This window comes from Rattus rattus, chromosome X, assembly GCF_011064425.1.
Source record: "Rattus rattus isolate New Zealand chromosome X, Rrattus_CSIRO_v1, whole genome shotgun sequence".
Classification (NCBI taxonomy): Eukaryota; Metazoa; Chordata; class Mammalia; order Rodentia; family Muridae; genus Rattus; species Rattus rattus.
The window spans coordinates 34,937,546-34,954,780 of NC_046172.1; the positions used below are offsets into that span (position 1 = coordinate 34,937,546).

Genomic DNA, 17,235 nt, shown 5'->3' on the forward strand with positions numbered 1-17,235 from the left:
GTGGATTCTTCCCTCCTTCTTAAAAGGGGGAACAAAAATATTCATAGGAAGTGATAAGGAGACAAAGTTTTGAGCAGAGACTTAAGGAATAACCATTCAAAGCCTGTCCCATCTGGGGATTCAGCCCATATACATACAGTCACCAAAACTAGACAATATTGATGAAGCTAAGAAGTGCATGCTGACAGGAGCCTGATATAGCTGTCTCCTGAGAGGCTCAGCCAGAACATGTCAAATACAGAAAATGGTGAATGCTATCAGCAAACATTGAATTGAGAATGGGGTCCACATTAGAGGAGTTAGAGAAAAAATTGAAGGAGCTGACTTACTCACCGAGGGTATTCTGTTCCCCAAAAGAAAGGCTTCTGCAGCTCTCCAGCAGGAAATCCTGAGAGGATGGCAAGCAAACAAAAAATGTTAAGGACATGGAGATGATCAATATCCAAACTCAGTTCCAGTTACAGCCCAAAGCTTCTAGATGCTTATCCAAACTACAAATGCAGTTACAGATCCAAGAGATCTATCTGAAGGTGTCATAAATTCACTGATTTTGAAATAAGTCCTTGAAACCATTTCAAGGACAGTTTGTACAGATATACTATTGGCAGAGTCCAGCTCCTTCATATACAATATGCCCTGGAAGCTGCAGGATAGCCAGCAGGTTCCAAGATGCACATTGATCTCACCTTCTTAGGTACCCACTGTTGCAGGCACACATGTGATACATAAAGAATGGTTATGTATTTGATACTGTTATTGCTTTGTATTTCTTTGTAACTAAATCTTTGATCTTGTATATTATATGTGGGTTCAAAAGAGGTCTTGACACATGTGTGTGAAAAGAAGAGATGTGTACAATATGCATGTCAGCTGTTCCCAGGTGCCCTTTGCACACCCAGTAATTATCCTGTCCAAGGATTACAGAATTACAGCTGTTCACACATGGGGGAGTATAACAAGATACAGCTCAGCTATCATAGTTTAATGTTACTCTGAACTCAACAGTTCTAGACTTGGACAGCTCGAAGAGGCCATGCTCTCCCTCTTAACTAGGATTTGCTTAGATTACTAAAAGAAGCTAATAGTAGTCTAAGAAATAGAATGATTCAAGTTCTCTGTTTCATCGTCTCTTCATTCTTCCCTATATTAACCAACCTTTAAAACTGAAATTGGTAACACAGAAGGAAAAGGAAATGAGGGAAATCTATCATTTCTTTACCTTCCAGTCTCTCCTTATTCATCACTAAGGAAAAGGTGAACACGGTTGGTAGATAGGTAATTAAGAAGTAAAAGGCTGAGGATATAGCTCGACAGTAGAGCACTTGCATAGTGTTTTTGGGGCCAGCACTAACACCAACAAAAAAGTAAATTAGAAGAAGTAGAAGTAGTAGTAGTAGTAGTAGTAGTAGTAGTAGTAGTAGTAGTAGTAGTAGTAGTAGCAGCAGCAGCAGCAGCAGCAGCAGCAGCAGCAGCAGCAGCAGCAGTAACAGCAGTAGTAGAAAAATAGCTAAATTAGTTCCATGCAGCATTTCTACCTTGCTGGTGAGAAACATCTATATATGCATGTACATGCTACAAAACACAAAGTGTGCCATTTTAGAAATTTCATGCACAAGTTAAAGCCTTCTTATTCACTTTTGAGACTTGCATTGTTGCATAAAAAGATAGAAGGAAAAGCTCATAGTAGTGGCATAAGTTTTTTAGTTTTCCAAAGAAGCAGTAAATAGCAGACAAAAGAAAAATCGCTGTTGATGAGTCAGAAGTAAAGATAATGTTTTCCATACTAGCATTTGAGATGGCATTTGTTCCACTTCCTGCATGAGAGGCCTTGCATCTTCATTTCACAGTGAACCATAAAAATTAGTTAGCAAGCCTTGTATCTAGGTGAATACAAGAAACACTTGGCTTTGCTCTTCCAAGTTCACTAAATTTTGTACCCTGAGCTGATCCTGGGAGTTGTGATTAATAGTCATTACAGCTGGGAATTCAAAGCAACAAGAGACAGAATTGGAGAGGGAGAAAAGGGAAAGAGGGAAAGAGACTTTCCGAAATGTCCTTGTCTGCTTGAGAGCAGCTGCTCTAGGCCCCATGAGACTGAATGTTCTTTTATGAATGAAAATGTTCCTCTACTCTCTGCTTAACTTTCTATCTCCCCTCTATGCCAGGACACTTTGAGGGGAAATGAAGGCAGGAAAACAAGCCTTGAATTTAGAGATGAAGTATTCATTTCATAAGACCCTCATATTCTATGTCTTTTATTATAATATCAGAGTTGGGGATTTCAAGGTACAAAAACCTAATTGCAGAGCAGAGATGAAGCCAGTTAGTGCTTCTCTCTTCCTGCTGCTTTCAGATAAAGAAAGCACAACTAATGTGATTGAATTTCAAGGCACAAGGTTTCTTTAATCTTCATAATTTCTACATTTTCTTAAACATCTTTGGCATCTTTACATTGATAGTTCATCCCTTTTTGTGTGATTTGATTTTAGCAAACCATTCTGATTTAGATATATATGCAAATATATATTACATATAAATGCAAATCACAGTGTTTATATGAAAATCCTATTTCACACAATAAATCACCCCAAAGCAATGATATTCTCTAATAAGAACAATGATCATAAGCCAATGTGATTTAATTATTCAATCATTATGGCTTCCCTGCCTGGTAATGTGCCCAGCTGGAAGCAGTTATGTCCACTGCCAACCTTGTCACAGAAAAACATCTGACACCTGCATAAGCCTCCACTGCTGCAGCTTTTGCTGTTTTTAGGGGCCCCAGACTCCAGTGCTGAAGTCATCACATCACCCTGATCATCTATATCTTCTCAGCTTGTCAGGGCCTTGAAACCCAATAGTGATAAACTGAAGAATCTGATGCCCTTAGGCATGTTTTGCTGAAGTGAATGGATTAACAGTGTAAGCTGCATTTTTAGAGATGTCAACTAGGAAGAATGATAGATGGAAATCCCAACAAGGTCAATTCAATATCTTATCTCATAAAGTGGATAAGTTGTATTAGCAAAGGTGGAAGTGAGAAATAAATAAATGGGAAGGGAATTCTGTCTCCCTTTTCAATAGGTATCTGATATGGTTTCTCACCAACTCATTTTATTTCAGTGTTTCCCCACTGCAGAATCATTCATTGCTTGCTCCAGATGTTAAAAGCTTTGTTTTTTACCATTATATTTATGGGAATCATTCTCACAGTGTGGTGTGTGTGTGTGTGTGTGTGTGTGTGTGTGTGTGTGTGTGTGTGTGTGTGTGTGTGTGTGTGTGTGTGTGGGAGAGAGAGAGACAGAGACAGAGAGACAGAGACAGAGACAGAGAGGGGGAGGGAGGGAAGGAGGGAGGGAGGGAGGGAGAGAGGTGAGGAGGAAAATTTAACTATTAAGTTGGCAAAAATTAATGATTTTGTAAGAAGTATGGTAGGAGGGTAAGCTATTGCAAGCATGTTTTAAAGGACTAAATTTCTGTGTGGTAATATGAAAGAAGCTCTAAGAAATAATACATTAAGTAGAAACATGACATTTGGTGCAGTTCATGGAGTTTTTGTACAATATATGTGTGGATATATGCATGCACATATGTATTCAATTCTATACTACCAGACTGTGTTCTTTTACATAAAAGAAAAGACAAATTTCTTCCAACACAACAGATACAGAGGAAACTCTGGGACAAAACTCCAGTTTTGAATTTTTGCTTATACTAACTGCCATTGATGAGCAAAGCAGAAACCACCTATACTGAGTCCCATGTGACTAGACAAGTTGCTCATATGCATACATCTCAGCATCATCAACTACTTCGTATCACTTTGTGCTTTACAAGCCACACCTATCACATCTGATATCAAAACTACTAACTTCAGATAACTCTCCTACCACCACACAATAACTAACTTATAAGGAGCAACTCCCCAAACACATCGGTTCTTTTCCAGGGAAAGTGTAACTTTTATCTGCCCACTTTAACACATAAAAAATATGTTAACTTTTGATTAGGTCCCCACTATTTGTTCTTAAATGTGTCAATGATAATTTTCTTATTTATTTTTTATTTTTAATCATGTGGGGGGCGGGGGAACAGGTATGTGCATGTGTGTGCAAGTGTCCTCAGAGGCCAGAGACATTTTATCTCCCTGGAGCTGGAGTTTGGGGGCAGTTGTAAGCAGCCTAATGTGGGTCTTAGCAACTGATACTTGTTCTTGGACAAGAGCAAGATTTGCTCTTAACCACTGAGCCACCTATCCAGCCTGCAGTAATAAGTTTTTGATTGTTGTATGCCCAATCCTCATTTCCCTGTAATCTCTGTGGCTTTTAATACATAATTTTGTATACTGCCGTGAGCTTACAAATTCATGTCATAGTATATCGTGGATTTGTACACACATGCCAGTTGTTCTCAACTGTCATGAAGTATAAGAATCAGATCTTGCTTAGGTACAGTTTGCAAACTAGTTACTGGTTAACTTGGAATAGGTCATCAAACATCCGTCTCTATGACTGCATGTGTTAGTATAGCTACCATACTATGAAAACTACTGCAAGGTTGTCCAAACGTTCAATGCTGCACTGGGTATAATTAAGACCACAATAAAGACTCCTATGTTGCAAATAAAAACGTAAAGGACCAGTATTAAAATTCTAGCATGGAAGTAATTTTGCATGATCTGCTTTTGGACTAAAGTGAGGTATAAACATAAATTGATAAACAGTAATTTAATGACTCTCCTATATACTCAAAATAAGTACCTGTAAAATACATACAAATTGGTTGTAGTAAATCACCCTTGAAGAAAATTGGTATGCTAGGTGGTAGGTGGTCAAAAAAACATTGAACACTAATGGTTCACGTTTTGATTAGGCAAAAGAGCTTTAAACATTAATGGTTTACATTTTGATTAATCAAAGGTAAAGTTGTCTTTTAGAAGTATGTGTTTTACCGAAAAGCTTTCTAAAATCTATCAAATATTGGTTAACTAAGCTTATGTAGTGTTGTTTTGCTCTTGTGCTGCTAACACTAACAAATCCCATTCCTATTTCAAGCAAAAATTAAGCCTTGTTGTTATAATTTCAATGACTACAATTATAGCAGAATAAAATATTGGCATCTCTAAGTTGTAATCACGGCATTGTTTATTGTAATAATTTCTCTTTTTCTAATTTGCACACTGGAAAGCCACAGAGACCTGCTTTTAGTTTCTACCTGGGTTGACATTTCATTTTGACTGAGCTTTCTCATTATAACTCTCCTATCACTGAGCACTGACTAACTTAATTGGAGCTCAAAGAAATGCTGACCATAGAATGCAGACAGCTCCTATTTCTAGCCTTATTGCCAAAGAACTCATCACATTTAGTGGGTAATTACCCCAAGTTCAACTATCTGATTTCTATATTCATGAAGACATAGCCTGACTGTAGCTACAGTTTTCGAGGACAAGTTAAATGTCTCAATATTTCTGAGTTTCAGTAGCCATTATTGTAAAAATCACTAAATTTTCTAAAGTACTGCACATATAAAGAAGGAAATTAACCAATTATCTCATCACTCAGAGATTAAGAAAGCAAATGAATATAATTCACATGTATAGAGATAAATCAAACAGTAGTAATTGCCCTCCGTCTCCACCCATATCTGTCTAACTTTGGTCTATTTTTCTCCCACTATCTACAAGTCTTATTTCAAGTATTTGCTCAAATGTCACTTTATCCTCTAGTACCATGGCTCTCAGCATTTCTAATGCTGTGACCCTTTAACATGTTCTTCATGTTGTGATGACACCCAACCATAAAATTACTTTTGTTGCTACTTCATAACAGTAATTCTGCTGTTATGACTCATAATAAAAATATTTGAATATTGAATGCAGGAACCCAAAGAGACCATGACCATGATATATTTAGTACTGCCATTGCATTATTTCTTGATGCTTTCATCCTCAATGCCAAATCTGCAATATATTACATTACTTTGACTTGCATTTTCTTTGTAAATGAGAGATGTGTTAGTTCCTTGCTCTTGCTATGATGGCAGAACTAGTACAGTTTTGAAGCCAACACAGGGTCCATCAAAATGCAGTATGAGGTATATGAAGATGGCTCAGTAGATAGAATGCTTTCCGTACAAGAATGAAGGCTTAAGTTTGGGTCCTCAGCACCCATGTAAAATTCAAAGTGTGATGACATGTGCCTGTAATAACAATGCAATCAAAACAACCCTGAGATTTCACCTCACACCAGTCAGGATGGCTAAGATCAAAAACTCAGGTGACAGCAGATGCTGGCGCGGATGTGGAGAAAGAGGAACAGTCCTCCATTGTTGGTGGGATTGCAGACTGGTACAACCATTCTGGAAATCAGTCTAGAGGTTTCTCAGAAAATTGGACATTGAACTACCTGAGGACCCAGTAGATGTACCATGTTTTCTGTATCCATTCATCTGTTGATGGACATCTGGGTTCTTTCCAGCTTTTAGCTATTATACATAAGGCTGCTATGAACATAGTGGAGCATGTGTCCTTGTTATATTTGGAGCATCTTTTGGGTATATGCCCAATGGAGGAGTTAGAGAAAAGACTGAAGGAGCTGAAGGAGTTTGCAACCCCATAGGAAGAACAATATCAACATGCCAAACCCCACCAGAGCTCTCAGAGACTAAACCACCAAACAATGAGTACACATGGAGGGACCCATGACTCCAGCCACATATGTAGCAGAGGATGGCACTCACTGTCCAGCATCAATAGGAGGAAAAGTCTTTGGTCCTGTGAAGGCTCGTTTCCTCAATGTAGGGGAATGCCAGGGCATTGAGGTATGACTGGGTGGGTGGGAATGGGAGCATCTTCATAGAAGCAGGGGGAGGGGTATAAGAGAGGGTGGAAAGGGCATAACATTTGAAATGTAAATACATAAAATATCCAAGAAAACTAATTTTTAAAACAATAATCAATTGGTCTTTGAGGCAGAAAATGTTAGGAAACTTGTTCTCAAAATGTGGTCTGCTGACCAGCAACATCGGCATCATTTAGGTACTTGTGAGAGATGAACATTACGCCCATCCCAAACGTGCTGAGTCAAGAACACTGGGAATGTACTTCTGAGTTTCAACCAACCATTCAGGTAACTGAGGCCCACAAGCTAACATCAGAATAATCTTTTCCCCAACTGCAAATGAGAATTCCTACTCAAATTTACTGAGATTCAATGTCTATCATGTTGTCCACTTGTACTTGGTCATACAAAAAGTAAAGAATTGATCATTTTTGAACTAGCTTATCCATAAATCAGCCCTCCTGGTTTAGTCTATTCACTCCATCTGTCTGTATCACACATTTGTGATACAATATTTTTATTTGAATTTTCCTCAGACGATAGTTTCTACAATTAATCTTTATAGGATCTTTCAAATCTGATTGTAGTAAAGGACAAATATACATTTAATTGTAATACCTTACACATTCCAGGAAGAACGCTAAAGCGAATGAGTATACTGGATTAGTTCTGACTATAGGATAACCTAGATAGCATTCTTCTAGAAATTAGGGGTCGGAGCATGCGTTGAGACATGCAAATTCCTGCACTTACAAAGTACTTTTGGTTATGTCTTTTGTTGCTGTTGTGATAAAAGGCTTTCGTTGTCACTCCTGCTAAGATTAATAATAATTAATAGTGGACTTTTATCCAAGTTGGCATCTTGCAATATTTTGGTGCATGCCAAACTTCCTATTTCCAGAAATTATTGCATTCTAACAGCTGTGATTCCTGTCAGAGGATTCAGCAAGATGTCTTAGCCATCTGCTGGCTTCCTGCAGGTAACCTCCTGCCACCAGATCTAGCAGCCTAGAGCAGACAAGCAGAAAGCAGCTTCTGAAATCTGCCCTCCATCTTGTAGCTTTCTTTGATGACCATTCTATTCTATTTCTTCCATAGTTACTTTTAGGTCACAACAAACACCATCTCTTCCATTTACCAGAGTCCTCAACCATCACTACTTTCCCATGACTTAAAGAGATACTTAGAATGCGGGATTTTTCAGTAGTAAAGCTGCAATGGGCCCATGGAAAATGAGAAGAAATGAAAAGCACTGCTTTCACCCACTAGGTCTGCCTCTTCTTTTCTACTGGCAGCATTTTGATGACTCAATAGTTCTCAACATTCAGCATCAATCAAAGACAATTTGTGATTAAAATCTTACTAAGATCCAAGCCTAGGGCTGGAGAGATGGCTCAGCGGTTAAGAGCACCCGACTACTCTTCCAGAGGTCCTGAGTTCAATTCCCAGCAACCACATGGTGGCTCACAACCATCTGTAAAGAGATCCGATGCCCTCTTCTGATGTGTCTGAAGACAGCTACAGTGTACTTATATATAATAAATGAATAAATCTTTAAAAAAATCCATTTGTCACAAGTAATGGTGATATTACTGGTCCCCAATAAACACACTTTGAGAAGTTCAAATTCTGAAATAGAGAAAACACTAATCCCCACCTCCATACCAGTATGAAGCTCTATTTGGTCCTTTCATACAAACAATTACTGCCCTGTGCATTAAAACTAGCATCAGTAGTGCTCAGGCTAGTTGTGGGAAATATATACTAATGAATGCCTGTGTGTTTCACTGAAGCTATAATGTTTATTTGATAATGATTTTATCAATGACACATGACTATAATTCTACCATATTAGTTATACTTAGTCTCTTCCAATACCATCCTTTAAGATGCAAATTTATCAATATATGTGTCTGCTGATGGTGGAGACATAAATTGGAAAAAGAAAACAGGACCAGGGATATAGCTTAGTGTCCATGTTCTTCCTAACTGTGTGAGTTCCTAGATTCAAGATGCAACATTGCAAAACAAACACAGGGACACACACCTCTTTGGTAGCTAATAATTTTCTTTCAATTCTATGACTTCCTTTAGGGTATATTCCAAGAAGTAGAAGAGCTGCTGCATTGAATGATATTTCACAAAGTAAAAGACGATTGTAAAAAAAAAAAATTTAATGTGAGGGACAAGTGAGATTGGGAGCATCAGGACAGATTAGTGAGACTGACCCTGACTTCCTGTCTACCTCTGTTGTATTCCAGGATTTTGATGCTCACATTGTAGTTCAGCAGCCAAGTAGCTCTCCTCCAATGGCCCACTCACGCCTTCATTCAAATCAGAGCGATCCTAACAACCATTTCATGCCTTTTATTACCAACCCCACAGTGACTATTCCCAGTCCACTACAACAGAAACAACATTCACAGATACCTCACAGACAGAAGACTGAGGCCATACAGGCATCAGTCCCAAATCTCACTCGCTAATGGGATTCTAGGAGACAGTGGGCTTACTAGGTTAAGGATGCTTTTGTTTACTCATGAAGACTTCACAGAGCATTGTTCTCAGCTGTCTCCCAGGTCAGACCTCAAAGACAGACAATCTTAAAATGCTTACAGCAGGTGCTTTTTAAGCATACCATCTGTCAATTTTGCAAACTGTTGCAAGTTTGTTCATGACTTAACTTTATCTGTCTCAATAAACTTTGTAAATCTCATTGTAAATTTTTGTGAAACAATCACTTTCTGGGGAATACACTTCAGTATTCTTTATAAGGCATCTTACAGTATCTGTCTGTCAAGTAATCTAACTTCAATTCCCCAATAGGCAATGCTAAAGAACCAAGAAAATAGTGGACTTAAATACAGGGCTTGCAGTGAGCAGCATGCTTAGGGTTAGAAAAAATGAAGTGCCTTCTTCATTTTCATAGTGCTTTAATGGACATAGGATCAGTAGAAGATGGATCCTACCTAACTTTGTGATACTCGCCTACCTCCCAGCTGATCTCATATCCTATGGAGTCTTGCCATATCAAAAAGTATAGAAGCCCTCACTAGTAGGATTTGTGTGTGTGTGTGTGTGTGTGTGTGTGTATGAATATTTGACAATATCTTGGTATATACTCATTGTGTAGCTCATATAATTCCCACATTTCTTATCCAGTGTTGAATACTATAGTATATAGGTTGAAAGAGTACCATCAATAAACTAGGTTACACTCCCAGACCCGCTGTGATAGTTAATCTTGGTTGTCAACTTCATTGGATCTGGAATCTACTAAGCTCTGTATAGATAAGCTATTTCCTGGTTTGGATTCAGTGATGAGAGAGGACTCTCACACAGAGTAGGGTTTACTCTTCAGCAGCAGTCCAGTTTTAGATGGTCCAAGGGAAAAGCTATTGCTTTTTACCTGCCCAGCTTCACTCCTTGCTGATGAGAGCACCTACATTATTGTTTGCTGCTGCCTGTTGCTACCATCCTTCACTAATATTAAAGCCAAGCTTCTTCAGCTTTCAACATGAACTGAAGACCAGTGACTCTCTACGAATCCTCCAGGCCTTCAGCGACATACTGAGAAAACTGAAGCATCTAGCCTCATGAACTGAGCAGTCTCAGTCTCTCCGTTGTGAAGAAAGTGATTGCTGGGCTACTCAGTCTATGTCATGTAAGTCAATCTAATGAATTCATTGCATTAGATTCATTTATTATATTGATTCTGTTCCTTTAGAGAATCCTGACTAATGAGCCTGCAGTTTACTAGTGTTGCAGTTTTTAGCCAAGTTATTTTCTCTTCTAAAAGATGGGCATATAGTACATATATAGAGCTCTTAAGAGGACTAGACATTCAAGTAGTAGGCACACTAATGGTTCCCCAGCATAGAGGAATGCACAGTACCATCACTATAGCCACTTGATATGAGTTTATTAAGAAGAAATGGAAATGGTTGAAAACTGTATTATATATTATCATTTTTTTCAGTTACTAGAACTCTTCCTCTTATTAATGTCAACCCATAGTTGGGTCCTCCATATACAAAACACCAGCTTGTCCAAGTTTACTTCCTTTTCCCTTCTTTGGGCCATTTTTTTAAGGATAAAACTAAGAGAATAAAATTAAGTTTTTTTTTTACTTCCCAAAAAAAAGTACACTAATGCCCTGTTCTTCGGCATGATCTATAACGTCTACAAATCATATTATAGCCTTTGCTTTCTCAAGCACCCAGGCTGCCTCTGCTCCAGTGGTCATTCTCACAGTCCATTACTGCACCAGATGAAGCTCAGAGTGCTACCTTTGCAGCAGTCACCTCCTCCTACATGTCATAGCATTTCTTCTCCACCTAAAGAGCTTTGTTTTCCTGCCAAAGTCTTCTCAATCATCACATTCACCAATCATCCATTCATAGCTCACTCAGATTAAAATCCTCCTTTGTAGTGACTCCCACAATACACTGAATACTCACTACAATGTCCTATAAGCTTGAACCTATCCAGGTAACAGGCTTCTCACCCATCTCATCAGAAGCAAGTACTAATAGCTTGCTAGGATTTATCTACTAATTCTATAGTATAGTTATATAACCTCCATTTTATTTTTAAAAAAATTAATGAAGTATTAAACATGTTAAGAAACTTGGCCAAGATTGCAAGTTACTAGTGACCAAGTCAAGATGGAAAATCAAACTGTCCCACTTGAGAACACACAGAATTAACTACTATTATCCTATGATGCTATATGTCCCAGTTTAAGTTCGCTATCTGTCATGTTATAATGCTATACCACAAATCATCTCCAAATTTTTTAAAACTATAAACACTATTTCACAGCTTCTCTGTGCCAGGAATTTAGAAGCAGCTATTGGGGGGATAGTCTGTCTGAAGGTATCTTGGGAGACTGCAGTGAAAATGAAGGACTTTGTTGTATTGACCCAAATGCTTAGACTGAAGGATCTGCTTGGTGCTAGAAATGGGAGAAGTCCTCTGGAGTCTCACTTGTGGGCCTCTCCACAATCTGCTTGAATGCCCTAATGATGTGTTGATTGGCTTCTGCCAAAGTGATAAATCAAGAAAGAAAGATGAAAGCCATAATGTCTCTCATTACCTAGCCTCAGAATTCATATTCTGTTATGTATATAAAATTCCACTGGGTATACATCTAAGCTTTAACTTAATCTGAGAAGGAGCTTCAGAGAACTTTGGATATCAAGAAATAAAGATTATTCCAATTTCCTAAAACATTAAGTGAGAATATGTTCTAGATCTAGGCTTCTTAATCTTTTCCATTCACAGCACCTTTGCAACAAAGAAATGCTAATTTGACTCTTGGCATATGTATGTGTATATCTCTGTATATAAAACAGGTATTCCTGATCATAAATATTAAAGACATTTTTACAAACAACTATTTGGTATACATATACATTTACTATTTATTAAAAATAAAATATCTAGTGCAGGCCAACAGGAACCGGATGTAGATCTCTCCTGAGAGACACAGCCAGAATACAGCAAATACATAGGCAAATGCCATCATTAAACCACTGAACTGAGAACGGGAGCCCCGTTGAAGGAATCAGAGAAAGGACTGAAAGAGCTCAAAGGGGCTTGAGACCCCATATGAACAACAATGCCAACCAACCAGAGCTTCCAGGGACTAAGCTACTACCTAAAGACTATACATGGACTGACCCTGGACTCTGACCTCATAGGTAGCAATGACTATCCTAGTAAGAGCACCATTGGAAGGGGAAGCCCTTGGTCCTGCTAAGACTGAACACCCAGTGAACGTGATTGTTGGGGTGAGGGCGGTAATGGGGGGAGGATGGGAGGGGGAAGACCCATAGAGAAAGGGAGGGGGAGGGGTTGGGGGATGTTGGCCGAGAAACCAGGAAAGGGAATAGCAATCGAAATGTAAATAAGAAATACCCAAGTTAATAAAGATGAAAAAAATGAAATATCTGTATGCTAATGAGATGAGTTGTTCTTATTTATTTTTACATACAGATTAAATCTTGGGTGAATATTTACATAGGATATAAAACATCTTCAGCATTTTTCAGAGTTTTCAACTGTTGTGTAAAATGTATTCATTTTATGTGTATGTCTGTATACCAGGGAACTAAAGGCATGCAGGTGTCTGTGGAACCTTGAAAAGACACTGGTTCCCCTTCAACTCAAGTTAATATACATAACATACAAATCAGGTGGCTATGAGTCACCTAAACTGAGTGTTGAAAACTGAACTGGGATCTTCTGCAAGTACAGCAACTGCTTTTAACTGCTAATCCATCTCTCTATATTTATATGCTCATCAATGCTGAGACTGCCATTTTGTATAAATATGTACTACAAAATGCTGGATATATGTTCAGGGCCATTTCAAAAATTATTAGGAATTCTACCCTAATCCTAAGTCAAAATTCATTTGCTGATTTTCGATACAACTCAAGTCAATCATTCAGCTAGACTTATATATGTGCGTTATATGCATGTATTCATACAGGTGTGTGCCCATGTGTTGAAGTGAATATATAGGCTGCAGTTTGACATTTGGGATCTTCGTGGATTGTTGAAACTTGTTTTTTTAAATTGGATATTTTTTATTTACATTTCAAATGGTATTCCTTTTTCAAGTTTCCCAGACATAAGCCGCCTATTCCATCCCTCTCCCTTCTTCTATAAGGGTATTCCCCTCCCCAACCACCCCCCTTCCCACCCCTATCCCGACATTCCCCTACAGTGGAGGGTCCAACCTTGGCAAGACCAAGGGCTTCTCCTTCCATTGGTGCCCAACAAGAACATCCTCTGCTACATATCTGCCCATGTGTAGTCTTTGGGTAGTGGTTTAGACACTGGGAGCTCTGGTTGGTTGGCATTGTTGTTCTTATGGGGTTGCAAACCCCTTCAGCTCCTTCAAACCTTTCTCTAATTCCTCCAACTGGGACCCTGTTCTCAGTTCAATGGTTTGCTGCTAGCATTCGCCTCTGCATTTGACATATATATATGCTGTATACCCAGATGAGGCAGGTTCTGAGTGGCCATTCCTTCCGTCTCTGCTCAAAACTTTACCTCCATATCCCCTCTTATGAATATTTTTGTTCCATTTTTAAGAAGGAGTAAAGCATCTGCACTTTGGTTATCCTTCTTCTTGAGCTTCATGTGGTCTGTGGATGGTATCGTGGGTAATTCGAGCTTTTGGGCTAACATCCACTTATTAGTGAGTGCATAGCATATGTGTTTTTCTGTGTTTAGATTACCTCACTCAGGATGATGTTTTCTAGTTCAATCCATTGAGTTTCTCAGTGAACCTGGGGCCCAAACGTCTGGCTAGAAATTAAGACTTAGGGGCTTCAATCTCCAGCCACCATCCTTAGAAGTGGGATTATAGACATGTGTTACCATGTCCAAGTTGTGCCTGGATACTGGAGATCTGAAATAAGATCATAATGTCCGCACAGCAGAACTTTTCAGATTTATCCATCTTCTCAGACTCATGAAGAGCAATTTTTTGAAACTTCTGATCCATAGTCAAATACATTATCAATTGCACCACTGGGTCAGTGCTTCCAAAAGCAATTTTTTTTAATCAGACATTATAGTACACAACACAATCCAAAGATGTGCTAACTTGATATATGCTTAAGAATGCAGATGGGAAAGCAGTAAAAATGTTTCTTTTACATAACTAAAATCTTATGTTTCCATAATAGGAATATAACATAGCAAACACTGTCAGAAACACCTCAGACTTATTACACATTTAATACTGAATTAATTAATTTTGTCAATGTACAGAACTCTTGTACTGTTCCATGGTCTTGCAACACATTTGAATACACAAGCAGTAGGTAAGTTGTGTTCTGGATAATGAGAATTTTGTGTTAATCCCTGACATACCTCCACAGCTCCATAATTATGGAACATTGTTCCTAAATTCTGGATGTTTGCCTTGTTTCCTCATGTCTCCAAATGGAACACTAAATAAATTCAAGACTCTAGTTCCATTAAATCCCAGTAGAAGCTACAGGTGAATATTACTAACTTGGCTTCCATTCTCTAGTTTTTAGCAGATGTAACCAAGAATAATAACTTCTCTCAGCTTGAAATAGTTATGTCCTTAACAGGAAAACACATTTATGTTTGATTTCAGGATTAACTCTATGGTAAAATGTCAGTATAAACCCAGCCTCTGGACAAAGGTTTATTATCTTCTTTAGCTCAACATTGGTAATTAAACCGGGACAACAAAATCTCTTGGGTAAAAAAGTAAATATAATAAAACCATTCAGTTTAGCCCTCAGGCCAGGATTGTTTTCAAGCCAAGATTGTATTTGCTTAAAATAATTGTTTAATATGATTTTGGATATACAAATACAAAAAGTTAATACTGGAATGAGGCATACAACAAATTCACAGTGACATGAACACATATAACAAGCTTTATTCTGAAGACAAATCCAGATTACTAGAAATAAAAAAAAATGGATCTGAGCTGCACACTCTTCCAGACACTGCTACCACATGACTAGATTCAAAGAACCATAGAAGCTAGATCAGATTTTTCTTGGTAGCTCCCAGAAGCCAATCCTCACATAGGCTTTACTACAACTATAGTCCATGCATTGATCCAATATGCTGTCTGTTCTGTAAATAAAGTTTGATTGAAGCCCAGCCATGCTCACTTAGCTTATAGATTATCTGTAGCTACAATTGCAGAGTTCAGAAGTTGAGGTGTGTGGCAAATTTGAAAACATTTGTGTTCTGGTAATGTACAGTACATGTTTTCCTGATTTGTACCTCTGAAGACTTGACCTTAGGCAACCTATTAGAAGGCCAAGATATCTGTTTCTACTAAATGCTATTCCAAATACCTTTATGGAAGAAAGGGAAAGAAACTGCTACTCACATCAAGGTACTACTTACACAGAGTGAAGGCAAAATATTTTGTGTGTGGTTCTGGGACTGGAACTCAGAGATACACACATGCTAGGTAAGCATCTTGACACTAAGCTATACCCACAGCTCAGCCAAGGGACAAGCTGTAACATGCATCACCCATACAACCATTGATCAGGTTAAGACAGAGACTATCTTTTGTATTTCCTCAGTCAATACCCCCAAGAAAGATTGCTACTATTTTAATTTCTATCATATGAATGAATTTCCCTACTCCTGATTTTATATGCATGGAATGAAATATATACTTCTTCTTGTGCCTGGCTTCTTTCGTTCAACATTATGTCGCTGGCAAATATATGGTACTCATACCATTGCATTTTCTTCTGCATTGCTGTGTGAGCAACATTCAGTTGCAAAACTAAAGCATGACGTATTAACCTATTCTTCTGTTGGTGACCATTATGGCCCATCCAAGGGCTGCCTGATATACTAGTTTGGGAAATACAGGTTTTGACGTTGGCTATGTGTTGGCAGTTACAAATCTATCCTCTGAAACACTTCCTGAACACTCTATAGGCTACCCATCATGCAGCAACCAGGACAGTAAGGGCGAAAATGGTTAACTCCATCATGCCACGTAATTATACTCAAACTCTCCCACTTGAGGCTTTTACTTTGTCCCTTTGAAAAGAGGGATGATAAGTTTAGCAGTTGTCACAAAGTTAGGAAAGCACAGGCTGGGGTGCTAATGACCTCAGTTCTTGCTCTTCTACTGAACTACCTATTGAAATGTAATTAAGAGTGGTGATAGCTCTTTCCTGCAATGCCCAATGCAACAGATTCAAATCACTAAAACTTCACACTACACTCTGTGTCTGAAGACATGACCTTGACAAGAGCAGAAAATAAGCTTTAACCACTCAGCAAAAATAACTGAACATCAAAAGATGGCTCCAATCTCGGGGTTCTGCACAAAAGCATGGGTTGGGAAAGCATAACACGTCTACAGGACAGGTTTTCCTGTTTTCTGCTCAAGTCTTTACTGTATGTAGCAGCAGACTTAGTGGCATAAATCAGAAAATGATAATGAGACATGAAGGAAATTCTCATAAATCACGTTACTAAGTATAGTTACATCGTAGATGTGGAACCCAATTAAACAGATGGCCACATGCTGTCAGAATTAGCCCCTAATCAATAAAGATGTTCATTTTAGAAAATCACCTCAATTTTTCACTTCTTCAGTGAAGCACAGAGGAGGCAGTTGGGAGGGGATGGGAGAGTACCAGGAAACTCAATGGGGAGATGTGTAAGAAGAAATTCCACCTGTCTTAATTTGTAGTCCAGAAAATCAGAAAGGAAAGAGCAGGGAAAGTCACCCAAAGGATTCGTTGTCATCTTGCCTGGTAATGTAATTTACAATGAGAGCAAGCACTGGTCATTAGGAAAATAGAAACAGCTTGAATCTCTTAATTAAAATACCGCTTCAAATTGTTCA

At 38.4% G+C, this 17,235-nt stretch overlaps 1 protein-coding gene across 1 annotated transcript in view; it reads right to left on the reverse strand.

The window, feature by feature from the left end:
* Phex (phosphate regulating endopeptidase homolog X-linked) overlaps positions 1–17,235 on the reverse strand; it is a 202,065-nt gene that overhangs the window by 23,895 nt on the left and 160,935 nt on the right. Inside the window, exon 18 of the mRNA XM_032890280.1 lies at positions 334–388. Within this exon, the coding sequence (XP_032746171.1) occupies positions 334–388 (55 nt within the window). The remainder of the gene's footprint in view (positions 1–333; positions 389–17,235) is intronic.